The sequence below is a fragment of the Camelus ferus genome, chromosome 17 (genome assembly GCF_009834535.1).
Source record: "Camelus ferus isolate YT-003-E chromosome 17, BCGSAC_Cfer_1.0, whole genome shotgun sequence".
Lineage (NCBI taxonomy): Eukaryota > Metazoa > Chordata > Mammalia > Artiodactyla > Camelidae > Camelus > Camelus ferus.
The window spans coordinates 28,310,313-28,338,018 of NC_045712.1; the positions used below are offsets into that span (position 1 = coordinate 28,310,313).

The 27,706-nt window shown below is 52.9% G+C and overlaps 1 protein-coding gene across 13 annotated transcripts in view; it reads right to left on the bottom strand.

Moving 5' to 3' along the window:
• Positions 1 to 453: 453 nt before the first annotated feature.
• NR2C2 (nuclear receptor subfamily 2 group C member 2) overlaps positions 454 to 27,706 on the bottom strand; it is an 82,264-nt gene continuing 55,011 nt past the window's right edge. For 9 of the 13 annotated variants that reach the window (XM_032458696.1, XM_032458705.1, XM_032458700.1 and 6 more), the window contains 13 exons: positions 22,555 to 22,755; positions 21,729 to 21,831; positions 19,418 to 19,597; positions 18,947 to 19,072; positions 18,479 to 18,626; positions 17,488 to 17,581; positions 14,473 to 14,606; positions 13,419 to 13,596; positions 12,203 to 12,369; positions 11,409 to 11,548; positions 10,071 to 10,208; positions 8,647 to 8,752; positions 454 to 6,177 (listed from right to left, as the gene is read on the bottom strand). In XM_032458696.1, coding sequence (XP_032314587.1) covers positions 6,003 to 6,177; positions 8,647 to 8,752; positions 10,071 to 10,208; positions 11,409 to 11,548; positions 12,203 to 12,369; positions 13,419 to 13,596; positions 14,473 to 14,606; positions 17,488 to 17,581; positions 18,479 to 18,626; positions 18,947 to 19,072; positions 19,418 to 19,597; positions 21,729 to 21,831; positions 22,555 to 22,755 — 1,890 coding nt within the window. In that variant the 3' untranslated portion in view covers positions 454 to 6,002. The other 4 variants (XM_032458698.1, XM_032458707.1, XM_006180075.3 and 1 more) reach the window with 4 other exon arrangements.

Consider the following 27,706-nt stretch of genomic DNA (forward strand, 5'->3'; position numbering starts at 1 on the left):
GGCAAGTGACCGGTCTTCTTACGAGAGGCCAGACAACATAATGAGCAAGTTCTGACTTCTGAAACTTTAAGAACACGTTTTTACCCTGGCTGGCAAATACCCTTACAGGATGTCTCCTGGTTTGAGGCCTGGCTCTATGTCTGCGGCCCAAGCTGTGCTTTGCTCTTGAAATGTCTGTGAGGCTTCTTGGCCGCCACACCGAGGAGCGGCCCCACTGGGAGGATGTAGAGGAGATGATTTTCCAGTAAAGGTATCTAAGTCCAGTGCGCCATCTAGTGGACCACCAAGGGCTGAGGCACGCTGGGCCACGGCTGAGGTGCGGTGGGAGAGTGGGGCTGACGACCAGGGCACTTACGCGCCACCTGCCTGGGTTCTGGCAGGGTGTGCTGGGTGCCTGTGGGGGGCAGGCCCTACCGGTATTACTGTTAGGAGGAGAAATGAGCAGGATACACGTTAGCCTTTAATTCACTTTAATAGTATAAACCTCATTTAGGTAGTAGTAATTAAGCCACAACAATAATGCCACATGGAAACAGCATTTAATAAAATGCATAAAGCTAATTCATGCACTGCAATACACTATATACAAACACAACAATGCAAATTCTTCTCCAAGACTGAAGACATTGATTAGGTATAAAATTCAGTTTAAAAAGAAACATGCTATTTTTTAAATGCCATCACATAAACAAAGCTGATTTCAATCTACAGCCTTCAACAGATTTTAAACCTGGAATTAAACTGTAATGGCATAAACAGTATTTTCTATATTGTGAAGGGCAGAGGTTACAGAAACGGTCCCAAGAAAATCTAACACCCAAATTTCCTTTAACAGACTTATTTCAAAAGGCCTGGTAATGCAGCTACATTTTAACAGAGAGGTCCAAACTACAGGTAAAAACTATGGTTTGTACTATGAAAAATGTACATCTTTCAGTTATAAAACTAGCTGAACACTGGTTTACAAGGTAACTGGGAGAACGGAGAGACTAGAAAAATAGTCCAGCACTGGAGTCCATGAGCGCCCGGGTGTTAGAATGATAACCGATCACACTTTCCTAAGGAAAAGCAATTTTTAATGTGGAGTCTGCTGTTTCCAGGCGTCATCCTAGGTACTGAGCTTCAGCACAGTCTGTCAGCCGATAAATGCTGCTGAGCCTTTCCCCCAGCATTTCAAAAGCATTGCTGGTTCCTTAACTGCAAGTACAGCTGGGCATTGAAGACGCCTCAGACCTCCCTCACCCCACCCCCAGGACGCCTTTTTTAAACTCAGTTTAATTATTCTTAGATTACAGTTAAGAAAAGTAGCCCCAAAGGGAAACTTCTAAAGATCCGTTTGGAGGCTGTCAGGCTTCCTCCCGCTTGTACTTTAACTGGAAAGCCACCTCCCACAGTGTGATTGTCACGCCGGGCCAGGACGCGGAGAGGCCCGACGCTGCGGGAAGCTGAAGGCTGAGGATGCGCCGTCTCACAAAAGGCACTGAGTACTGTGGTCTCAATGAAGGGTTTTCAAACATTTTTTTTTTTTTTTTTTTAAAAGCAACCTGTGGACGATGAGTTTCTGCACTTACCAGGTGGCGCCCCCGCCAGGCCCCCGCCTGCCAGGTCTGTGAGCCTCTCCGGCTGGGCCGGGTCTCAGTTTACAGCCCGATTAATGGGGGAGACTCGTCAGGATAGAGTGGGAAGAGGAACATTTGCATCTGTGGCTTTAAGGGCATACATCCATACTAAAATCCTATTTTTATCTGAAATTTAAAGATTTTTAAATCATAATTTACAGAAACAAGGTCAGTGGACTTCATTTACGTGCTACATTTAGAGAAGTAATTTATGATTTGTAATTTATAATTTTATGTTATAAAAGTTAGCAATCACCATTCATGCTTATTTTTAAAGAATACTTGTTTTTCGACTGTGTTAGGGAGATGGTCACAGGGCGGTGCCCACATTTGCTGACCGAGCCCAGGGCAGGTGGGCTGTTGCTACCGCACTGGGACTCGGGCCCAGACGCAGGCGGGATGGCGTCGGCTCTCACAGCCGAGTTCCTTCGCTCAGGCCACAGGTCGGTGTGTAATGACTAGGTTCAAAGTCCCCACCTGGTTTTGGACATGAGGATAGACTGCCTTCTAGCTTCCTGGCCCTTGTCTGAGCCTGGAGAAGCGAGTGTGGTCCTGCCAGGGCCTTTCTGTCTGGAACTCTCGGTGTAGCGATTCTGACCTCTGGCCTTTCCCGGCCAGGCTCACCCAAAGGAAAATGGAGTTAAGGATATCTCAGCAGACCTGTCCTGCGACCTTGGGACACCCACAGCAACTTACTGTGGCAACTCTTGTCACGGGTTCTCTGTAAAACAGCAGAATCTGGGTACGTGGCTACACGTCTGTATACATAATGTACACCTATGTACACACACGCTATGTACACTGTACACGGAGAAGGTATAAACACATGTACATTCATCCAGTCACACAAGCCTATAAATCTGTACACACACGGCGCTGCCGCGGGGACCCAGGGCAGGACACGCGTGCACGCCGGAGGGAGGCACACGTAAGAGGCCCAGGACCCATGAACAGATGCCCACTCCCTGCCGCAGTGGGGGGCTGGCTCTGCAAATTTACATCAGAGTTAAGACATTTTCAAAGCGCCGCATGCCCTAGAGAGAACGGGTGGGACGAGGGGAGCACGTGGGCCTCTGCCCTGCCTTCTTGGACCTTCCCAGGCTCTGAAGGGCACCGCCCACCGAAATAAAGGTGAGCATCGGAAGATGCCGCTTTCCATGACCTGGACTCAGGAGCTGCGATGTCCCCGACGGCCCCACCACACTTGGGCCACTTCCACTGGAAGGCGGGCAGGGCGCTGCCAGGGTCTAATCTCATCAGGCCCTGGCACCTGGATCCCCAGCCAAGGGCTGCTGGTGGGGCAGACGTGCCCCTCTTCCCCGAGTCACGGCACCACTACAGCGCGAGCCCTTCCAGTGCGTGGCTTCCCACATCCCGGCGCCGCATCCATCGCCACCGCCTCGGGACAGAGTGCATGTTTAATACTGACACTGACAGGCTACAAAACAATCCCTCTTGAGGGCAGTTACACAACATCTTACAAGTGACTACACCTGAAATTAAATACAAAACCCAAACGACAAAGGAACCCCAACCACAGCCTCATGGCAAAGGCTAGACAATAAATAATGTACCCCCCCACCCCATACAGACATCTCAAATCAAGGGTGGTAACACACTTCTGTAAAAATACTTCCCAGAAATAACTTGGAAAATGCTTGAGTAATTTGGTCTTTTTCTAAATCTCTCCCTGTTCTGTTTTGAGATTAGATGTAATGAACTCCACAAATTCCAACACCTAACTGTCCAGCGTCATCTGAAACAGCTCTGGAAGAGAGCGCACGTCACTGAGCAGTGACGGTGTGTCCGTCCCACCCCCCTGCTAAGGGGGGATGGGGAAGGTGGCCTGGGACCGCGCTCCGTGGCAAAGGACCCGCTCCTGGCTTATTCCGCTCAGATTCAGGCGGCAGAGGGCTGGTCTCACATCACTAAACCAGAGTTTAACAAACTTCTAAGAGGTTAAAACCCTTGTGAAAGTTGAGCCCAAATATTTGCTTGCAATCTCCTTAAGTAATTGCCTTTGGGCTTCTCTTAACCAGTTTGCCAAGAGAGGGAATGGACCCGCTGGCAAAGGCCTAAGATGATGGGGACAGCGAGAATTCAGGGAACCTGGAGCCGATTTGCAAGGAAAAGCCCACTTCCAGGTCTGGCCAAGAGGCTCCGGGAAACGTGTGTGTACAAAGCCCACAGCGGTCCACTGGAATCAGCTGTCACCAGTGAAGGGACTCGGGGGCAGGGCCGGGTAGAACCAGCGGTCCTCCTGAAGCATGTCACTCCTTGCCCGAGTGCTCACGCCTCCCCATCCCGACACGCCTCCACAGTGCCGTGGTCAGGACCTCAGTCTAGGTTTAAGCCTCAGAGACACAGGCCTGCCCCTGGAAGGAGGGGAGCCAGCCAGCACCGACCTCTGCACCACCAAGAGCTCAGACGTGACACGTGTTCCCAGGGAGCTGCTACGTCACCCACAGACATGCTTACATTCAAAAAGCAGAACAGAAAAATAGGCAACTTGCTGTGTAAGACACACACACGTGCTTCAAAATGCCCTCTGCGAAAATCCTTCACAAGCAGAAATGACACACACCTACCTTGGCCATCCTCTTGGCCAGTTTTATCTTAATTTTGAAATTTAAATCACTTCAAAGTTAGAAAACCAAGAATTTAAGCTGGCAAAATTAAATCCTTTCCATCATTTTATAACGGGCACCCCTACCATTTCTCAAATTTGCTCCCAAAGCATGAACTACAAATAATATAATCAAATCCAAATTTTGGTGCCGACAACTTCAGAGGAAAGCGGCCCGCTCTGCTGTGAGCAGCCCAGCACCCACGCACAGCCGCGGGCACCTGCCTCGCTCCCCTCCACTTTACACAGTCGGGCTGCGCGTCCAGACGGACCAGGACGCCTGGAGGCACGAGTGCTCGGGACATCCTCTGATGAAAGCTTGGAGAGATGCCGCTTTGGCCTCACACTGTATTTTCTTAACCTGGGCTACACAGAAAGGAAGCACCACGTGCCGACCCAGCCCCATTGCTTATTCACATCTGTGGGAGTTTACAGGCGCTTTCCTCTGACACAACTGCCCCCAAACCACATTCTGTGTTGTAAGCGACGGCCGCTGTAACTCACAAGGAGAAGGTAACTGGGAATTAGGGGTGGTTTTGAGGAGCAGGTGGCCTGCTTCTGCACCCGCCATCCAGGACACTCCAGGGGTGTCTGCGGGCACAACTCTGTGGAACTCAAGTGCGAGAGGTGCCAGGACCACCAAGAGACTTGCTGACAGAGGTGCTGAGTCTGGAGACACTGAAAACCGTCCACTGGGTGCCAACACCCACCTCTGCCCGAACTGCAGGAACACAGGCCCTTCTCAGGGGGCATCCGGGGTGGAAACTGTTGAGAAGGGAGCCCTCCCACTCCTCCACCTGACCACGTGCAGCCCCCCACACTGCAGTCAGGAAGTCCTGTTAAGGGTTCAAAATGCCCACCTTGCACCTTTTGGTCAGAACACTTCATCGGCTGTGGGTGGCGGAGGTGTGCTGGGGACGTTTTCGGTCGCTGCAGGAATTGGCAGTTAAAGTCTGACTCGTCTAATCCAATTCTGAGAACCAGTCACCAGAAGAGAGCCCGGGTTTGGAGAAGCCTGCGCGGCCCGTCAGAGCAGGCAGGGCCAGGGCCCCCGACAAGCATGAGCTCTGGCTGAGGAAGCTTCGAGTCTGCGTCACCACGGCCGTGCTGCCACAACCCCACTGACTGCATGGACAGATAAGCCACATCTCACCCACTCCTCGGAGCCGAGCTCGACACCAGCGATGTGCGCATACAGTTAGGAATGATGCCTGCCTTCCTTAAACACAAATGATTGTCTCCTGTACCCTATTGCATTTTCACAGAAATCATTAGCATTTCGGCAAAAGACACACAGTTTTCCATTTGCCCTGCACAAAGGCAAGATGTTGCGAACATCACACATTGATAAGAAGTGCTTAGAAAGTGCTAATATTATTACCCTGGTAATTAGTAGCTATTAATTCCAAGGACATTTTTAATATATACACACATACTGTTCTCTTAGGTTCTTTTAGTTTTTAGTTTTTTTTTTTAATACTAGTCTCTGACGTTATAAAACTTTGCTTTTCTTTTTTTGCCCTTTGAGAATTTCTAAATACAAATTGAGTTAAAAGATTGTTCCAAAATCTGCTGCTTCATCAAAAGGCATTAAAACATTTCTTATGGCAGGAAAAGATCCTACTAGTCTTTCAGTTGCTACTGTCTGGGGTTAACAGGAAGCAGCTAATGTACTGGAGACCCGTGCACGTACCAGGCGCCACCTGTCTGTCTGTCCGAGCGGCGCTGGGCCCAGCCCGGCAGTGGGGGCGTGCGAGCTACAGGCTGGCTCCGGTGATCTGGCCGTTGTACTCCGCGGTCTCCATCTTGAGGATATAGGGGATTATGCTGTCTATGGAGACGTTGCCGATGAGGCCGGTGAAAAACAGCTCCTCTGTGATGCTGGAGCTCATGAGCCTGAGCGCCGGCAGGCGGACGAGAATCCGGGCCAACCTGTGAGAGGGAGGGAGGGCCGTCAGAGGAGGGGTCCGCTGCCGTCAGACTTTGTCCTGGATGGGCTCCTGGGGCCCTGCCTGCACGGCTCAGCAGGGAACAAAACATTCACTCTCCACCCCTGCTTGTCTGATTTGTCTCTTACAGGAATTCATCACGAGGAAAAAAAAATCACAAGTGAGTGCAAAGATTATGTTCAAATATGTCCCCTTCATTGTTTATAACAACTCTCTCCAACCACACTGACAAGAAAAATCTGGAAACCTGCCACTGGAGGGCGGGTTAAAATGAAGGACGGCGTCTCTGTGTAACCAGTCACTGCGTACTCATGGGGGGGGTGGGGAAGGCTGCGCAGCGGTGAGCGAGGTGCGACCTCCCCAGCACGTGTCACCCGTGTGCACCTCAGGGGGCAAGGTTTCTGGAAGGACGGTCACTAGAGCGCCAATGGCTGGCCTCTGGCATTGGGATCTGGAGTGACTTAACCAATTCAAGCTTTTTCTATAGTTCTCTAACTTCCAAGTTTTAGCATTTTATAATTTAAAATAAAGCAGTAAGATTACTTTTGTTTTGAAGAGACCCTGGGAGGGCACATCACGGCCCTGTCCTGGCAGGTCGCTGGACACTCTGAAGCATCCGTGGACGGGCCGCCCCATAGCCAGTGCCCAGAGCGTGCTCACGGCAGGGCTGGCCCAGACCAGAAACGACCGGCATTTCCATCAGCAGGGAGGTGGTAAGGAAATTACGGCACCTCCTTGGCCACAAAAGATGATGAGTGTGTATTTCTATTTTATGATTCCAACTGCACATACGTGAGAAATTACTGGAAGTAAATACATGAAATGTTAACAGGTATCTCTGAACAGTGGTATTCACACAGAACTAAAGTTTTCTTTTTGCTTTCCAGAATGTGCTAATTTTTTTCTGCAGAGTGAATATTAAGTTATTTTTCAAAAGGGAAAATATATTTGTATTATGCAAGCGGTATTCCAGCACCACCATCCATCCGCCCAGCCACTGTGGGCCCTGCAGGTGCCAGAGGAGCCGACAGGCTGCAGGGTCTCGGGAAATCAGCAAGGCCATCAGGGAGGACACCACAGCTGGCCCTAAGATACTGGCCAAGGTTTCTACCAGAGGTGCAGTCTCGGCAGAGATGCAAAGGGCAGGAGAGCACTTCGGGAAGAGCGAACAGCGTGAGCAAAGGCCTGAGGACAGGAAAGGGAGACGTGAGCAAAGGCCTGAGGACGGGAAAGGGAGACGGCGACTGTGCTGAAGCAGGCTACAGCCGCCCTAGGGCCTCTCTCTGGGGAGCGGTCTCGGTGCTTCTGAGTCCTGTGAGAGGCTCCCTGCTGTCATGTAAGGCCTGCCCTCTTCCCCCCCGGGCTCCCTGACTGGACCAGCTGTGACTCAGGACTTCTCAGAAACACGTACTTTCAAAGGCCAGAGAGCTACCGTTCCCGGTGACTCCCGTGTGCTGGGGCTCACCAAACAGCCCCCAGAGGGGCCTCTTCCGGCCACAGGCTGTGTGGGAGTGGGCCCACGGCCTCCTCAGGACAGCGTGCCCGCACGAGCCCTGGCTGAGGGTGTGTTACTTGACAGCCCCATTCTGTGCGTGTTGAAGCTGGAGTTATTCTAGATTTACTGTGAGGTCTTCAGCAATTGCAGGAGAGAATGGATCCTGCTTTGGCAAAAGCTGTGTCTGGGCCGTCGAGGTGTGGCTAAAGCAGGCAGGTCAGCCACAGGCCCCCAGCCACACCTGAGAAACAGTCCCCCTGGGGCTGGGGCATCTCAAGTTCACAGGGCACCTGCTGACTGAGGTCTGTTTGCAGAAGACACGAGGGGGAAAGGTGGGGAGGGAAATATTATGCTTGATGGGGCCCCAGAATCCACATGGGCCTCCAGTGGGTCAAGAACTGATCACGAGGAAAGAAAGAGCTCTTCCACTTGGCTGGAAGGAAAGCCTGCCAGTACACTCTGCCCTATTTCAGAACACCTTCCTATTCAAATCTGCATGAAAAAGGCATATATATGTATTTTTTGCTGCACAAACATTATAAATTTTCACTCAAATAAAGGGACTCCTAAAAATCAGTTAATCTGAGTGTGAAATTATTATTTTGTGCAACCCCCTCACTCTTTATAGGGGTCGGACTTGGTTTCTGTCAACGAAAACTTCTTGGTCAAACACTCTGGCTAGTACCGCCTCTTCAGTGGATGCAGAGCAAAGGGGCCGAGCTTCTGACTATTGTGGACAAGGGTGTCTCCGTGAGAACCCACATCTCAAGCCCTAAAGGAGATCACAACTTCCAGCCCCTCAAATTACAGAGGAGCACCCCAAGGCCTCACCCAGCGGCACGCGACGGCCTGTAGCCGCGCCCCCCCCCCCAACCCGCTGGGAGGTGCGAGGACTGAGTGCGACCACACGGAGCCCCGCGGGCTGCGCGCGGACGGCTGGCGCTGCGGGTGCCTCACCGGTAGGTGTCTTCCGAGTAGGTTTTCTGTACATAGTCCTGCAGCTCCATCTGGGCCTTTTCCTGGAATTTTTCAATCTGGCTTGTGCTGGTCAAACCTGGATGATCTGAAAAAAGAAAAATACCCTAAACTGCCCTCTGTATTTGGAAAGCCTCACTTGCAAACTTCTTAGTACTTATTTTTAGTCAAACTTCTGAAACATTTCTCAGGTACAGCAGGTTGAACCCTGAAGGCTGGGCTGGTCTGGATATTGCTGCTAGAATGCTTGTTTCTCCTGTGTGTCCCGCCAAAGCCAAAAGGTTCCCAGGAGCGGGCTCCGGCCTCCTGGGTGGCCACACCAGGCTGAGCAGCACCCGCCCCGGGCTGGCTCTAGACCTGGGGCGGCTGCCTGCTCGCTCTGGGAAGCACACACCACATGGAACGAGAAATCATCGCCTGCTTTCTAGACATTTAATCACGTAACATCTCCCATTTTGTATCAGCTGTTCTGTTGTCGGTGAGTGGAGGGGGGGGGGTCCACACTGTCCAGCCCCGCTGTTGAGGACACTACACCGCTCACTGAGCAGCCTCTAGGAGGCCCGAGGAGAATGGCTGAGGGGGAGCGAGCCAGCCTGGTCCACTCTTACTTCCCACCTCTTGTCCCGGTGCTGTGACCACGCCCTGTGGCTGCCCTGCAGCTGCCACTGCCCTAGGGCCCAGGGGGACTCGTGCGGTCTCAGTCTGGCTGCGTTGTATGTCTAACATACCTAAAAACCGGCAGAGAGCAAAACAAATCAAAACAAAAAAGGGCGCTGGATGGGGAGCACAGTGGTCCCCTGGCACCCACGGGGCACTGGTTCCAGGCCCTCCCACGGATACCAAAATCCACGGATGCTCTTCACATTAGCGGTGTGGCATGTAACCTAAGCATGTCTCCCCGTGTACTTTTAAGTCACCTCTAGCCTCCTTCTAATACCTAACAATATAAATGCTATGTAAATAATTGTACTTAGTTGCTGGTATACAGCAAATTCAAGGTTTGCTTTTTGGAACTCCTGGATTTTTTTTTCCCATTAAATATTTTCAATTCGTGGTTGGCTGAACCCACAGATGTGGGACCCATGGAAAGAGCGGGCCTACTGTACACTCAAATTTGTTGGCCGAGGTCCTGTTTGACCAATGGCTTATAGTCAGGACACAGATGAGGTCCAGTCAGTGTATGACGTTGGCTGGCACTCTAGTGTGTTTCTCTGGGAGGGTAAAGGCAGGATTTAAAAGAACGTATGTATGGATGTGAGCTAGCAAAGCACACCTACCGTGGGAACCTCCAGTCACACAGCATTCGCCAGGGCGCTCTACACTGCCGACCCCTGACAACGCGCCCACACGCAGAGACACCAGTGGACACAGGTGGAAGCTGCCCCACGCGCCCCCGGGCGTCTTACCGGGGCTGAAGAGAACTATGGCTTTAAGGTACGCGTACTCGTAGCCGTCCACGTCCAGCCTTGCCATGCTGTTACAGAACTCCTGAAGCTTCCAGATGTGCTCCATGACTTGCTTTATCCGATCGCCAGAAAGTTTATCTAGAAATCAACACCACAGATCCTTTGAGAAGGGCCAGGGAGAATAGCACGAGGGCCACAGACTGAAAAAAGATGAGAATGATTTCACTCAAACGAAAAACCAGTTCTCTCAAGAGCCGCACACCCCAACTCCAGCCCACCGCACACTCTGCCTCCACAGCCAGCACTGGCAGGCGAGTGGCCCCGGCGCAGAGGGCCGACTCCCTTCACCCTGTGCTGAAGGCCACGTGCCAGTTCTCAGCAGTGGTTAGATTTTCTAAGTCTCTGCAGGCACGGATGGAATATCTGCCAACCTGAACATGCTGGCAGTTTTTGGTTGCCGAAACAATTTTATCTGTTGTCTGATTTAGTCCTCGTGACAACAGCTTACTGTTGAAGGTCTATGGGATGTCCAGGATCACTATTAGTGTTATTATATTCAGTTAAAAACAAAGAAAACTAAAGCTCATTTGTGAACAAACCTAACTTAGATTCAATAAAATGTTGCAGGGTTTTAAAAATCACCTTTATATAACCAATCCAAAGGAATAACTAGAAAAACGAAGGAGTGACTGGTAACCCACATTCTGAGGTCTCACACCTGGGTGCTCAGTTTCAATCCGGCCACAGGCGCGGCTCTGCCGGGCTAGCCTGGACCCCGGGCAGTGTGTGCTCCCTCCACGGCACCCTCAGGGCGCCGGGACGCGCAGCACGCGGAGGCCGCACAGGCTTCGTCCCAGTCCTGACACGGCTGGGACCTGACCACCCAGCGTCAGGGGAGGCACCTGTTCATTTCACGCCCCGGACTAGGGCTCCGTGTGACGCAGCAGCGTGCCCCGGCTCCCAGCTGTCCCACTGGCTGCTTCATCCGGGCAAGCCAGGGAGCTCTGTGGGACCTCAGTTTCCCTACACGTAACCCTGAGATAGCAGTTTCTACTTTCCAGGTGTGAGGACTTGTGAGACACCACACATGAAAGGGTAGTCTGTCCATGAAGATGAGAACAAGCTGTGACTGTTCTGAAAACAATACTACATGGTTACATATTGGAAGATAACACCTTTTTCCAATAACCTCTTTTTCCTTTCATCCTCATTATATGAGAAAAAGGCAGTCAGGTAGAAATTTAAACATTCTGACCGTGAGGGTCCCGTGATGTGAAAGTTAAACTTCCCTCAGCTAAGGATGCTGTGGGACACAGGCTGGCCGCAGCCCCGGCTGACCTTCCTGGATGCTGTTCTGCAGGTGGTTGACGATGGCAGCCAGGATGGTGGAGAGGCTCATGACTTGGGCACACTGGGCCAGGCCCAGGGTGAAGAGCTCGTTCCAGCAGGCCCGCACCAGGCTGGTGTTGCAGTCCTGCCTGGAGACAGAGGCGGGTGGGTGAGGGTGCCCGTGGCACGTCCCCAAGTCCCCCCACAGCCTGAAGCTGCTTCAGCATGTTTGTTGAAGGCCTATGGAATGTTCAGGGTCACTCTCCATCAACACCACTGTCTATGAATGTCTTCAGTGAAGTCCCTCTGAGGATGAACGATCTGTCTCTTAACAGCCACGGGTGGCTTATGAGAGGCTACAGCGATCAGAGGACGGACAGCTGAGGGTGGGCCCTGAGGGCCAGACACTGGGACTGCAGCAGGGAGGAAGGGTCAGCTGCGGGGGCAACCTACCCTCAGGGCAGCACGGCCGCTGCACCACAAAACCACCTGTCCTCCCCTCTCAGGAGCCCCCGGATGCAGCGCCTCCTCCTTGGAGTTCAGGGTGACTCCTGCCTGCTCCACTCCGGCCCCTGCTCCTCACACCAAACCCTCGGCACGTGGAGGAGGCACAGGAAAGGCCCGAGGGACATCGCAGCATTGGCAACCGTGGTCCCCTTGCTGTCAGGCTACTGACTACACTTATCAAGAAAAATCAGGCCAAGGAAACAGACTGGAAGTGCCCTCAGAGATCCTCCCGGCCACTCCTAGAGCAGGGGGCTGGGGGGCCCTGCCCGAGGACACACAGGGAGAAGAGCCCTTACCCGAGGGCTTGGAAGGCCGGGATGGACCGGGCCCAGTGCATGGAGAGGAAGAGCAGGCGGGACGCGGACTCGCAGATGTAGTGCACGTTGAGGTACTCCGGCATCGGGCTGGGCATGGTGAGCTGGGGGAGAGAGCACACGGCACGGGGGACCGAGGGACGGCAGCTCTGTCAACACACGAATCCCTGCCGTGTTTCAACACTCGTGGCCGCCAGAGTCACCGTCTCTGACGCTGGAGCCCCGTACAGACCAGCCGTGCAGAGCAGGTGTCCTCTGCAGGGGCCGCACTGACTCCCCGTGCTGTCCTGCCCAGTGAACAGGCTCTGATGGCCCCAGGAATGTGGAATGACGGGAACCTCCCAGCTCACCTACACAACTCCTGCCTCAAGTACTCTGTTACTTGTTCTAAGGTGATTCCATTTCAAGCCACAGTCTAACTGAGGTCGGGGCACGGGGTCACTCATGGGCTCGCAGGGATCTGGCAGGTGGCCTCAGTAACGGGGGAGAGCGAGCAGGAGCCCCGAGGGCAGGAGGGCTTCCCACCGACAGGATGTCAGACTGGGCTCCGGGAGCCCAGTGTCTAAGAGGGGCTCTAATGCCTCTGAAGCTCGGCACCCTTGGACAACCATGGGCAGGGTCCCAGTCTTCCTAAGTGACTGGCCAGACCTCTCCCAGCAGAGAATACAAGGGGAACTGGAAGACTTGGTCTGAAGACCCAGAGACTAAGGAGCTTCAGGGAAGCTGGGAGTGTCCTGGACAAGTGAGGCCAGGAGGGGCAAGGGCAGGGAGACGCTCAAGGACCCGGCGGCAATCTTCTAGCCTATCTGAGCTCTTCTTTCTGGGGCTCTAGAGGGCAAGAGGTCAGGCCCAATGGCTGGGAAAAATACTCACTGGAATAGACAAAGGGCCTGCCTGAGCCTATGCTGAAGCCAAGCCGTCACCGGAAGGCAGACGGCAGAGTGGCCCTTGCTGGGTAGCCTGCATCAGCCTGTCTTGGCAATGACAGGCGGTCAGGCCTCCTTCAGGGTCACCTTCAGAGCCAAATGGCCACATAAGCAGAAGGTGAGTGAAAATGCTGCAGAATGGGACACTGCTCTGCAGTACAAGGTCCTGACCAAGCACCACTGTGTGGAAATTTGCTCACATCAAGGTTTGGTTTTTAAACTGAGCCTGGCTGAGGCCGGAGCCCCTCCCCCAGCAGGGCGACTGCCCTCACCTTAAACGTGACGTGAGTGTCTGAGAGGAGGGGGCCTTCGACCTCGATGATGGGCGTGGACTGGTCTCTGCTGATGACGTGGATGCTGCCCCCTCCGCCGCCGTCCAGCCCGTCCGCCAGGCTCGGGGGCGAGGAGCCGTCCGTGGTATTAAGAGCTTTAGCTAAGGTGTCAAACGCCCTGCAAGCAAAAGTGAGGCGAGCAAGTGTATGAATCCGCGGCTTCTAGGAGGAGGAGAGCTCCAGCTGAGACGTAATTTAGGAAAATGACGCATCAGGAAGATAACCAACTTCCCCTTGCTGAGAAGAGGAACGCGGCTTCCACGTGCTGTCTCCACAGCGTCTTGGGCACTGAGCTCTGTGTTCCTTTCGTGTGTAAGTTCTACTTTTCACGACTACTCTCTGAGGCAGAATTCTCTCCATTTCACATATGTGAAAGCTAACTCCTCCATGACCGCCCACGTAGTAAGCAGTAGAACCAGAATTCTCCCAAACTCAAATCCCCTCCTTCTTCCATCGGATCTAGATCTAGGTTTTCTATCAGACCACAAGTGAACACGAGGACCGGTGCCCTCCAGTGGCCCCAGCCACACACCTGCCTGGCCTGGCAAGATGGGCAGGAGTGGATGGTCCAACGGGAAAGGAGCAAACCCTGACCCTCGCAGCCGGGTGCAGGCGCCTGGGCCAGCCGGCGCCGTCTAACAGCTAGTGTCTGTCCGCCCTGGTGAGTCGAGCTAAGCTCTAGACTCACCGCCTGGAAAAAGGCTGCATGACTGATGCTCAGGCACCATAAACAGCAACCAATACAAGTAACAGCTTTCCCCCTACTTCCAGTGAGTTACTCAATTTCCTTTATTAGCTGGAATAAAAAGTTTTTAGATTGTTTTATGTCATGTGGTATCAGTGAGTCCACGTTCACGTGACAGACGTGAGGGGCCCCGTGACGATCCCACAATCCTTGATTAAATACAGGGTGGGCGTCAAGCCGCTGCCACCCACCCTCACGAGGCAGCGCCTGCGCGCATCGGGAGGGGCCTCCAGCCTCATGGGCTCGTACCGAGTGATCTCACTCGCAGACTGGTCCTCTGGCTGCATTTCCGAAGTGTCACCATTGTTCAGGGACTCACTTAGGTTGGCAAGGGAAGTCACCACGTTTGCCAGTGTGCCCAGGGCCCCCTGGCTTGTTTCAGCCTGTTAATCAGAAAATAACAGCGTCAAAGGTGCACACACATGACTCTCAGGGCAATGAAGGTATAAGGCTGCTTTAAAGCCAGCTTCTATGCAGGTAGGACGGGGCAGCATGGGGAAGAGCTTTTTGGGGAGAAATACTTCTGGCGGTGATAGTAGTTACACAAATCTACACATGTGATGAAATGGCAGAACAAAAACAGGTAAGCTGGATGTCCCCAAAATTTAAACCTTTGAGCTTCAAAAGACATAATCAAGAAAGTAGAAAGACAGCCAGCCTCTCCCCCTCAACCACACAAGACAACCCACAGAATGGGAAGAAAGTTTTGCAAATCACCCATCTGATTTAGTAGCCAGAGTATCTGAAGAACTCTTATAACTCAGTGATAAAGATGCGAATCAAAACCACAATGAGAGACCACTTCACACCCACTAGGATGGTCATAGTCAAAAAGACAGATAATAACAAGTGTTGAGAGGATGTGCAGAAAGCAGAACACGCACAGACTGCTGGTGGGGGTATAAAATGGTGCAGCCACTGGGGAACACAGCCTGGTCATTCCTCAGAAGTCTGAGCAGAGACTCGTCTAATGTAAACGACAAGAGCAGTCCCACTCGCAGGCACATACATAAGCGGTGTTAAAACATTTCCACAGAACACCTTGCATGCAACGCTCACAGCAGCATTACTCCTAAAAGCCAAAAAGCAGGAACACCCCAAACGTCCATCAGCTCATGAATGGATAAACAGCACACGGTACAGCTATTCAGCAGCACCTTTTCTGGCAATAAAGAACCATCAACCACCGATACATGCCACAACGTGGATGAACCTTAAAAACATTAAGCTAAGAGAAAGAGGCCAGTCACAAAAGGCCGTATATTGTATAATTCCCTTTATATAAAATGTCCGGAACTGATAAACTATACCCAGAAAGCAGATGAGTGGTTGGCAGGGGTTGGTGGGGGGTAGTGACTGCTTAACGGGTTCAGGGTTTCTTTCTGGGGTGATGAAAATGTTCTGAAACTAGGTAGTGGGGGATGTTATAACAAGCTGAAAACCACTGAACTGTACAGTAAAAGGGAAAACTTTCTGGTATGTGAATTATATCTCAAGTTAAAAAAGGGAAAGAAAGCCAAAGATACACTCAAACAAATATGTATACACAAATGATGTGTATACGTGAATGTCTGCTGTATTTTGATTATAAAAGTGAAAAACTAGAATCAGCAGAAAAGATCATGAACGACTGATTAATAAATCACAGAACAACTATGTAACAGAATTTCACGCAGCTGCTAAAAGACGTAGGTCCCCAGGACAGACTGCTATGCTGGAGGGAGGACGCTGAAGAAGACTGGAAAGGGGGGACAGAACAGCACCCACACGTGCACCAGCACCACGTCCTGCCTTGGTTCTGTACTGCTGTGTGGGACGCAACCGCGGGAGAGACTGGGTAACGCGTACAAGGATCGCTGTAGCATCTTTGTACTCACTCAAAGCAAACGGTTTTGAATGTGTAATGATTTCAAAGTAAGAAGTTTAAAAATCAGTTTCTGGAAACAGCCAGCTTTAGGTGAGCTGCTTGTGCCTGAGATTCATGACAGGCTGCTGGGCGGGTCCTGTCACTCCAGGGCAGAAGGGGGGACAGCTCTGTCTTCACCACTGTCCTTCTCCACCCAGCGACCACCACGAACCTCAACAGTTCACATGTACTGAGGGCTCACCGTGTGCCACGTGCTTTATAAAAGTGCCTCGCTCGAGTTTCCCAGCACCCCTGTGTGGGTGTCCTGAGGTGGAGAAGGGAGGGCATGGGGCGACCAGGAGTGCCAGCTGGCCCTGCAGTCAGTCTCCGCACAGACGGCATTGCAGAACGGGGGCTGGGCGGGCCCTGGTGACCAGGAGTTTACGGTGGCTTGGGCCTAACTTTCAGGATGGTGTCCCCACCCAACTACGTAGTCAGTCACTGTCTGCCGGGTGATGGCAGGAAGCCAGGCATGATTTGTCACCACCGCCCAAGGACAGGGGGCTCGAAGCCCAGCTGAGGACCAACAGGCAGAGGGCAGCTCTCTGTGCTGGCGACCAGCTCCCATTTTTGCCTTTTCTTTCCCAAAGGAGGATGTTCCTTAAGGCCCTGTGTGTGCATGAGAGCCGGCAAGAGGGAGGCCCGCAGGCCTGGCTCTGGCTCTGGCTCTGGCTCTGGCTCTGGCGGCAGCACCAGCGCTGTTCCCGAGCTGCTCCTTCCAGAGCAGAGACACTGGGGCTCGGCTGGGGCTGCTGCACCATTGCTCAGGTCGCATCAGGGACAAGAGGGTGAGAGAAACACCGGGTTCCCGTGCCTGGAGCCCCCCTCCCCTGGTTATCTCCACAGGAGACAGCCAGCTCTCCCTCTCTCTCGGGGTGACAAACATCTCTCTGTCCACAAGTTAAACTCCCTGTGGTTGATCTGCTCTGTCCGTTCTAGAATTGTTAGAATCATGGCTGAACTTCTTCCTGCAGATCATCCAATAAAAAGGAACCAGAGGCTTCTGCAAAGGCCATCTCAGGGTAAGTAGCTCCTTTCTCAGCTTGCCAATAGTTTGCCAATGTGTGTACCAGGTAAAAGCCTTAAAAGAGGAGAGAACCACAGACTTCTCACTGAACTGAACTCTAGACCCTGACATGTAAAATGACCATGATCAGCCGGCTCTGACTGAGTTTCCAAAAGGACACTGGCATCCCTGAAATAAATCAGAGCACAGCTGTATCAGAAGTAAATGGAGACGCAGAAGGCCACGCTGTCAGCGCAGTCTCTGAAGGCCAGGAAGGAGGCGCACACATTCAGAGAAGCAGCCTGCACTGTGACGTAAAGGTGAAGGAGAAAGCGTAAGTGGAGAACGTCACCTTGGAATCCGTGGCCAGGAGAACCGTACCATCCTCACGTATCAAAGGCTGCTGGATGTTCACAAGCATCCCTGGATCAAGAAGACCTGTTTGTCTATTTAAGACATAAAGAAACCCAGAGTAGCTTCCAACATTTAATGTACAGTATGATCATGCTGCATTTACCTGCCTCGTCCACACCTGCAACGCCAAGCAGAAGGAACGCTTTAACTAGACTCAGCCACTGGGTGACTGTACAACCCCCTGTTCTAGACGTGCACTAAGTCAGGTCTATAGCCTAGGAGGGGAGGACACAGGTGCACAGCCCCAGGCTTCCATGCTGACCCCAGACTGCGGCTGCTCTGCTGATAGCGTTAACCTGACCTCAGAATATCACCAAGGCACTCCCAGCTCCAGTGCTGGCTATGATACATTGCAGACTTCTTGTTTTCCCTTTCTATTCCTTTAAAATTAAGTTCAATAGATTACATTAAAAAGAATGTACGAGGGGGAGGGTATAGCTCAAATGGTAGAGCGCATGCTTATTAGCACACACGAGGTCCTGGGTTCAATCCCCAGTACCTCCATTAAAAACAAAAAACAAAGAACAACTAAATAATAAATAAACAGACCTAAAGACCTCTACCCAAAAATAAAAGTAACCGTGGCACTATGTAGGACCACACCTGGGTCTTAGGCCTTTTATCTGTACCGCACAAAAGCCCCAGTCTTCAATCAGGAAACAGCTGTTTCCCCACATGAATGACGCCTGAGCTACAGCACGTAACCTGAGCCCGAGACAGGAGAAATCCTGACCCCATCTTAAGTCAGCCATCTTCAGGCCTGTCCAGAGGTGTGGCTGCAGTGGCCCCAAAAAGGGAGGGATGAGGCCCAACAAGATCAAGGCTGCAGCGGGGGGAGCCACATGAGCCCTTCCCAGGGTCATCGCGCCTCCTCTGGCTAAGCCCGGAGGCGGCCCAGGGTGCTGCCCTTCGTGAAGACGGGCACTGACCTTGCTCCGTCCTTGTCCGCCACGAACGTGGGCGTGGCTATCAGAGGGCTTCGCAGGTCCTTCCGGATGTAGATCTTCTCAGTCGACGCAGCGCAGTTGCTCGGCTTCTCCCGCTGCACGTCGAAGGGCTTCCGTTCACTCTGCACAGCTTAAACCACAACATAAACACGCGTGTTGAGAGGGAAGATTCCAATCAATAGAAACCTCATCCTTCATGGGGAGGGACAGGTCCTTCTGCGGAAACCCATCACCACAGGGGTAAGCTCCGTGCTAGACGCATACGGCTCAATGCTCACGGTGGACTCTGCAGCCAAAGGAGAGAAATGCTCAGAGCCAAACAGTGTCGTCAAATAAAGGCACAGAAAGGGCTCAAGGCGGCGGCACCGCCGAGGAAGTGCAGCGTGGCGTCTGTGCGGCCTCACTTCCTGTGGCCGACGGAGGGACCCTCTCCAGGAGAACACCCCTCACCAGAGAGCTGCCCACGCCCTGCCGGCAGAGGAGCCACTCCAACGTCCAGCTCAAGCCTGTGCAGCCTCCGCCAACGGTTAAAGGGGGCGACATCACGTGACGCCAGCGACCTCTCCCTCTTGCAGTCTGGTATGAGAGCAAGCACACGTGCCAGAAACACCGAAGAAAATAAAGACCTTTTCAAAAGAAAGAAAAGACGACCCCAGACCCAACATGTAAGTGAGGCCCTGGGGGCAGGCTCCTCCCCGGCACCACGCTCATCCCACTCCTTGGCTGCTGCCGATCCGTCTGGACTAGGTTCCCACTACGGAATCTGACCGACCCCGCAGGGCTGACACCGCGTCGCCCAGCTGACCCTGAAGGTGAGCCACGATGAAGCCTCCGCAGGTGCTGTTTTCTTAGAGTGTTTAAAGCCAGGTGTGGAAACCTCGCCCTCTCCCTCCTTACTACCTCACGTGCCCTAATACTCACATTCCATCTTCATGCCCATCTCCAGGCATTTCTTCAGCCGGCAGAACTGACAGCGGTTCCGGTGGTGTTTGTTGATGATGCAGTCTTGGTTGCTCCGGCAGCTATAGGTCAGATTTTTCCTTACGCTCCTTTTGAAGAAACCTTTGCAGCCTTCACAGCTGACAGCCCCATAGTGACGGCCTGAAAGGGAAAGGGAGCCTGAGCAGCTCCCCAAAGGCAGAGGCACCTGCCATGGGCCCTGCGCTTCAGGGAGCGCAGCCATGGTGCCCAGGGCTTCACATAATTTTTCTACCATCTTTAAAGCAGACTTGTGAGGTTGTGATAGAAAAACGGAAGCTCAGTCAGGCTATGTGACCACTGGTAAATGGCATGGCCCTAATGCTCCAATTCACAGCAGGAGCGCATGGCAGCAGGCTGAGGTGTTCTGCCCGCTGGGCGCACCAGGTCCTGGCTCTGCAGCCCCGGGCTTGCGGAGCCCCTCACCTCCCCTGTCCCACCATGAGGCACAACACAAGCTCACGCTCTCTTACTGGCAGGGTCTCACCCTGCACTTCTCCCTCTGTGAGTCATGCCCTGGACCCCCCAGACTGAGGCGGACGTGGGGAGGGAGCAGAGTAGGGACCAGACCTGGGGGGCCCAGGCCCAAGGAAGGCTGCCACAGATGGTGCTCACTGGCATTGGGTATTGAAAATGCAGTCCTGGAAATACATTTACTAAAGACAGGTTTTTCCTAAGCTTGTTTATTTTGGGGTCTCTACGTTCTAATTACCTCCAACATTAAAGAGAGCCCCAGCCTGCCTCTGCTCTGCTGGGACCGACCTCGGCTATGCTCCCGTGGGTGGTCTCGTATAACCCACAGCACAGCTACATCACGGGGGGACAGTTCACAGGCTCATCACAGACCCATCGTCCTCAGCTCTGGCACTTGGAGGCACTCTCCCAGTGTGCACTTGGGAGGGTCTCGACTGTGTGCCTTTAAGAACAGTCATGCTAGATGGCCACGTGGACATCGTTTTTCCTTCCCCGCAGTGGATTTCTCTGGGCTCTCTAGACCTTAGAGTGATCTCTGATATCTGGAGACAGCAGCACTGCAAGCCTGTGATGAAGCCTTTCCTTCAAGCCCAGAAAGGGAAGCCAAGCAGATTTGGTGGCCTCTGTTATGTTCACGCTTCATTCATTTGTTCCAAAGTTTGCAGAGTGACTTTCCTTGCTGAGCAAGAAGATGGGGATAAAGACACGAAGGGCTCAGTCATGGTTCTTGCTCTAACAAAAACAGCACACACTGGTGAGGAAGGCAAGCCTGTAAGCAGCGGTGAGAACAGGACACACACGATGCCCAGAGAGGTCTGTACAAAAGGGCAATGATGGGGGAGGCAGCGCTGGCCCCTGCCTGCAGGGGCAGGTGAGGGCTTCAGGGGCGGGGCGGGGCAGGGCAGAGTGCAGCAGGCAAGGCTGGAGTATCTGGCCTCCTGCAGGGGCTCGCCTGGGGCTGTCTTCCTCTCAAGAGGCTTGGTTCAGCGTTTTTTTTTTCTTTTTTAAAGCCAGGACCACAAAGTGTCCAAAGGTCCTGTGAATATAGTGACCACAGAATAAAGAGAACCAAGCAGTCATTACAGAACTCAGGCCAGTGCCCTGTAGTTTTATTAAATGCGTCTCCACTTCTTCCTGATGGCCTCATCACTCATGGCTCCCTGCCGTTAGGGTTGAAGTCCGAGTTTTCGGGTCAGACACCTTCTTTAGTCTCCTTGTACGCACAACCCTAACCATGGACGCTCAGGAGCGATTCCCCACAGAACCAGTAGTCTGGACGTTAAACTCTCTGGGCCCTGGCCCCGCCAGCTGGAGCCCCGCTTCTGCTTTACCCGACAGCACACACTCAACCACCAAGGTCACCACCACGACCTCCTCCAGGCCCTTTCTGGACCCTGGGACACCAGCCAGAATCGCACGCCCTCCTATGCCTCACACTGTCTCAGTGAGGGCTGACAGGCACAGTCCGGGCGAAGGAGGAACAGACAGCAAACAGCTGGTGAAACGGCAACCACTGTTCAAATAACAGCTCGAGCCGAGAAGCGACTCCTTTCTTAGCAGTACAGCAGTGCCTGGCACTCAGCCACGCCGTGCACAGCACAGAAATGGTTTCCCGACTTTTCCTTTTGATTCTTACTGTCTGACAAACTGGTTTGCTTATTATTCATGCCACCACCCCAGCAGGAAAAGCGGAGTTCATGTTTTCAGACCTACAACCCTCCCCGATGATGTTCGTGAGGCCGGTCCCTGACGCGCACCCAGGGGCCCCAGGGTTACTCACCCGACGCTTTGTCGCCACACACCACACAGTACTCGACCACCTGGGGCCTCTGGACCTCGGCCTTCCCCAGCAGACGCTCCACAGAAGCAGAGTCAGTGACAATCTAAGAAGAATCAGCAAACAAGCAGGGTGCTGATGAAAAACCAGAGCACGAAGCACAGTAATGTTTAACTCAATTCCTAGTCGTGGATTTCTAAGCAGAACTCTGGGCAGAACCGGGAAAAGTTCACCTGGCAACTTGATCTGACACCTGGAGCTGGACCAAGCCCCTTCAGTGGTGGGGTGGGGGCTGTTCAGAGTCAGACACTGGTTTTCAGTGCTTCCCGATAAGCCTGCTCTCCTCCTTCCTGTACCTGCCCCAACCCCATCCCGCCTGCCAGAGCAGGGAGAACCAGGGCAGAGGTGGAGACCAGAACCACAGGAACACGGGCCGAATGAAGAGCTGGGCCAGGCTGAAGTAAGACTGAGGAACAAGTCAGTCCTTGCCTGGCTGGGGTCATCCCTTGGTGGTGTCCCTAACATCATGGGCCAAGGGCTGTCACCATGTGGCCTTAGTTAAGTACAACTCTACAGTGGCCTCATGCCATGTGCTCGGGTCGGTCTCCTGTGGGGCAACTGACTGTGCCCGGCTCAACTCCCACGATCTGAGCACTGCTCCCCCCACTCACATGCTGGCTCACTACTTTAGCCGAGGCAGCAACTTGCTATGCGTGCGGGTCCCCAGAGGACCTCCTAGAGATAGATTTGGCCTCCACGGCAGAGGTAAGGGTCAAAAACAAGTCCAGTAGCGGAAGTGCTGAAACAAACACCTGTCAACAGGTCTTACTTGGATCCTCCCGGGGACAAGGTTGTCGGAGGTGGTGAATATGAGCTGCTTGGCGCTGGAGGTCTCGGGGGAAGCCAGGATCACCTTCCCAGTTCCCGCTCCATCTGGGCTGGTCAGGATGAGCTGCTGCTTGGGGGACCCGGAGGCGTCCACTGCGGTGACTATCTGGATCTTCTGTCCTGTCTGCTGGTCTGTCACGATCTACAAGACACAACATGGAAGCTGCTCTCACAGAGCAACGCGCAGTGGCTTCCAACACCGTCCTGGAGTCGGTGCTGGGTAGGGACAGTTTCACCAGTGTTGGGTGAAATGAGAAAAAGATGACAACAGGCAGCTTTTCAGAAACCAGTTTTCAAAAGCTGATTTTATCCTAGGGTGATATCATCCCTACGATTTTTACAATTAAAATGCCCTTTGGAAGTGTGGGGAAAGGACAACTGGATGAAGGTGGCCAAAAGGTACAAACTTCCATTTACAGGATAAGCACTGGGGCCGTGACCCACAGCACGGCGACCGCAGTTAACTCTGCTGTGCGGTGTACTGGAGAGCTGTTCGGAGAGCAGATCCTTAGAGCTCTTATCACAAGGGAAAAAAATAGCTTTCCTTTCTTCTGCATCTTTTTAAGATGGTGGATGTTAACTAAACTTATCGTGGCAACCATTTCACAACACATGCAAGTCAAGTCATTGTACAGCGCTCCGGACACTCAGTGCTGCGTGTCAATTACAGCTCAACAAAACCGGACAAAGAAAGGCCCTTTCTGTCATGAAATGAAGACAATAATGAACAGTAGATCACAGACTTAACTTAAAAAAAATCCTTGTCCCACACATAATAGAAACATGGGAAACACCAACCTTTTTGGAATGCTGCTAATCAACAAATCCCCAGACCTCGGAATGGCTGCCTTAAAGAAGGGCTATTTCTGAAGGGAAGGCCCTGTAAACAACCCAGCCTTGGAGTGACTGAGTACAGGGAGTCCCTTGCTGACACACACCCAACTTCTCCCACTTCCTGACTCAGAGGTACTTAAAGACAGGGCTGACACCGGAGTCAGGGCTGCACCACGCCTGGCACATGGAGACAAGGCTTCAATAGAAGCCTGTGGCAGCACTGGAGGCCGTGGGTGCTGACTTCCGAAAGTCCTGGCCCTGGTTCCTCCGGGGTACCCACCATTCAGGTGCCCAGCTGCCACAGCGATCTTATCTAAGTGCACCAGTCACAATTAGAATCGTTGCTATGGTTGAGCTACTTTCCCCTATTCTGTTCATGAAGTGCTTTGAAGCTGTTCTAGTCCCCTTCCTGCCTCTCCTCCAGGCCCAGGGCCAAGCCTGGAGCACTGCCCACCTTCTCCCCGAGGACACCGGCAGGCCCTCACTGCAAACAAGACTCCTGGGGGAATCACGGCTGGGCCTTGAGCACAACAAGATGTGGGGCATCTCTGGCTGGACTTCAGCTCCTGGCAGCACGTTACGGGCAAGTCTGGCGCCAGCCCCGCCTCTTGCCAGACTTGCTTTGTAACGTGGCATCCCGAGGTTCAGACAGCAAACTCACATGGAGTCCAACACAATAGCTTCGACAACAGTCCAATATGGAAAATCAACCATGCTGGTTGGTTGAAAAGAAAACGACACAGGCAAGGAAAGAGTCCTCACTTAACATGTGTTTACTGGGTGCCCACTGCGTGTCAAGCACTGATCTTGGTACTGAGGAAGGAGACAGGAACCCGGCGGGGAGCTACCTTCCACAGGGGAGGCAGACTGTGCCACGAAGAATGCAGTCAGCACAAGTGCCACGGAGAAAACCAAAAGGCAGGTAATAGGTAAAATGTGACATGGGGATGGTGGCAGGGGGCAACATCTCTGAGGCAGTGACGCTGGACAAAGACCCGAACAAAGCAAGAGAAGACGCCGTGCAGAGATGCTGCGGGCCCAGCAAGCACAGGACCAGAGGCCACAGGCTGGGCACAGAGCCTGGCTGACGGCCAGGCACAAGCCCCAGCGCAGGGCCACTTCCAGGTGATGGCAAGTAAGATCTTCGGAGGCTGAAGATTCAGAGAGAAGGGAAGGAAGGACCTTCCTTTATGAAAGCGGTGGAGAGTCCCCGGAGCAGCGCAACCTGAGACAGAAAACCGTGTAAGAAGAACTGCTAGAACACTCCCTGCTCAGCAGGAGGATGGTGACCAAGTGGGTGCCACACGCTGCCCTCAGCTGCCACGGAGGGGACTCCTGCTCAGTCTGGAGGGAAGCAAAATGGATTCTGAAAGGCCCTCGCAAACTTGAGACCCGAGAGTCAAATGTTTGACTTCCTTTTCACGTCTGTTGGTTCTTGTTTTCTTCCCAAAATGTTTTTTTGTGTGAAGAAATGAACAGTCCTGGGACCGAGGGGGGTCTCCAACTTCCTGCTTCGACCAAGGCAGGCGGCTGCAGCCTTGCCCGCCGTGCATTCCGAGAGGCAAGCCCCACGCGGAGCGCACACGCCACTGTGCCACACCCTTTCCTGCCGCTCCTGGTCCTCTGGTGGAGGCCATGGCGGACATGGGCGGGGGGTCGGGGCAGGAGATGGGGACAGTGACTGATCCAGATGGTGACAGCTGCTCTTGGTGGCTATATGTAACACATCCAAAAGCCCAGATTATTCCCCCCCCCCAAAACTCAGACTCACGTAAGTTCAGTGAATTACTCACAATTTTTTTTTGTCTTTTTGTTTACCTTTCCCTCATAAGACGTTCGCATTTTCCATTTAGAAAAATAAAAAAATGAATGAAAATCCATGAAAAAACTAAAAATGTAAGTAGAGAGAGAGAGAAAAAAGTCCCTCAAATACATTACTGGAAGCCCAGGGTGACCACGAGGCAAACGAAGACCCTGCTAACATGGGCAGGCAGGCCCCTGCTTAATGAGACCGAGGAAACGTCAAATTGAGAGGATCTATCCAAACATTTGGGTCTCCTGTGCAGGAGTGGGAGCGAGGTGGTGTGGGGAGAATCATGCCCACCCCCCAAAAAGATGTTTAAGCCCTGACCCCAAGACCTGTGAATGTGATCTTATCTGGAAACTGCCTATGCGACTGCGACTGAGTTAAGATGAGGCCCGCCCGAATGTGGGTGGGCCCCAAATCCAAGGACTGGTGCCCGCAGACGGCGTTCGTGTGACGACAGCGGCAGAGACTAGAGTGACATGCCACAAGCAAGGAATGCCGAGGCGTGCAGGATCTGGGGACAGGCAAGGAAGGGTGCTTCCCTGCAACCGTAAGAGAGAGCACAGCCCCGCCAAGGCCTTGATTTTGGGCTTCCAGCCTCCAGAACTGTGAGAGGGCGGATTTCTGCTGTTTATTTAAGCCCCCAGTCTGTGGTAATTTGTTGTGGCTGCCCCTGGAAACTAACACAAGCACTCTCTGTTTAATTTCTTTACTGGAAGCAATTATTCATACTCCCCGCCTGTGAACAGTAACAAATGGGGTGGGGTGGGGGGGCGGTTACCGTACAAAGGGACAAGGGACGTCGTTTTCTGTGACTTTTACGGCCTCCCGTAGCTTGGCTACGGCCAGCGCTGCTTCAATGCTGGTTCTGGAAAGGTGCATTTGTTCCAACGTAACCAATAGATTACGAACAACTCGAGTCCACCGTGAACCCGGGGCTTGATGACACACGGTTCCTCCCGTGAGAAGCACCAGGTGAACCCAGAGCGCACGACGCCCGGGGAAGCGTGCTGCGCTGGAGAGGCAGCCCCTGGCCTCCCTCAGGTACAGAGCTGCGATACCGCGGTCACCACGTGCCTCTTCACTATCAACGTATGTAAGTTATGCAGTTCTTACTAAATCCATACCTGTTTTTAACTGTCACCAGCAGCTTCCGAGAGCTGTGCTACTCACCTCAGCTTTCCCACAAGCCCCGGGAGCTTCACCACACGCTTCTGCAGAGGGTGGGAATTTGCAGGATGCACCTGTCACGTGATAGCGGAGCTGACTGTCCTCTACCAGCCCAGGGCCTCCCTCTGCAGCTCCACCCCAGGACCTCAACATGACCGGACGCACTGCCCTTCTCCACCTGCCCACTCTGTGTCCCAGCCAGGACTCCGTCCCGGCCAGGCTGGGCTCATCGTTGCTGCTGTAAGGAAGCTTGAAGGCAGAAGCCAGCCACTAGGTAACTTTTGTTTGATTTCTCAAAATTTAACATAAAATAAAACATAATTCATTGCCAACTCTAAAAATGGAATATTTCCCATAAAAATTAGATTTATAGTTCTTTTGACAAATGAGCAGCTCTGGAACCAGCTGGCTGGGTGTGGTGGCCCTGTTAGCTGAGGCACAGCTCTCTGGTTCGCCCACCTGCCGCCTTCCCTCCTTCTCTGCTGCCACCTGGGCCTGTGCTCCTGAGAGAGGGCTTTGCGGCCAGAGCCACGGACCGAAGGCCTGCTCTGCTGCTGCTCAGCCGCGTCAACGTGGGGCAGTCACGCAAGCTTTCTGACTTCTGAGCCTCTGTTTATTTATCTACAAAAATGGACTGCTAGGAAAGTGATAGTACTTGGGACACTGCCCAGAACATAACAGGACCTTGAGAAAAGCATTTCCTCCCTCTGAGCTCACATACTTCTCTCCTCACTTGGGAAGTCTTGTCCCTTTCATGCCATCAAATCTCCCCCACTGAGAAAATCAGGACTTCGTACTGCAGCTCAGTCCCTGCCATTTGTTCCTCAGATACAGGCAAAGGGCGAACTCCGTCCGTGCCAGGCGCTCGGCTAGAACACGAGAGCCACGGAGCTGGTGCCTGCCTCGCTGAGAGCTTAGAGGAAAAGACTGGCAAAATACCAGTAAACACACCAACTAGTAAACAATCGAAGTTTATGATACATGTTATGAAGGAACAGATCAGGCTGGGGTAAGAGAGAACAATACAGGCGCTTAACTTCAGAAGGAGGCCAGGGAAGGCCTCCGTGATCAGGTGACATTAAAAACCACACTCGAGGCTGAGGAGAAGGAAGCCAGGTAAAGGTTGAGGGGACAGTGTGTTCCAAGCGACAGGAAACTTTGTAGCATAAGGAGAGCCCTAAGAGGAAGGAAGCCTCAGAACTGAGTCAGGCCAAGGCCCGAGAGAGGGAGGCGGGCTGGCCCTGCTGGGAGTGAGGAGTCCACCCTAAGCACAATGAGAGCC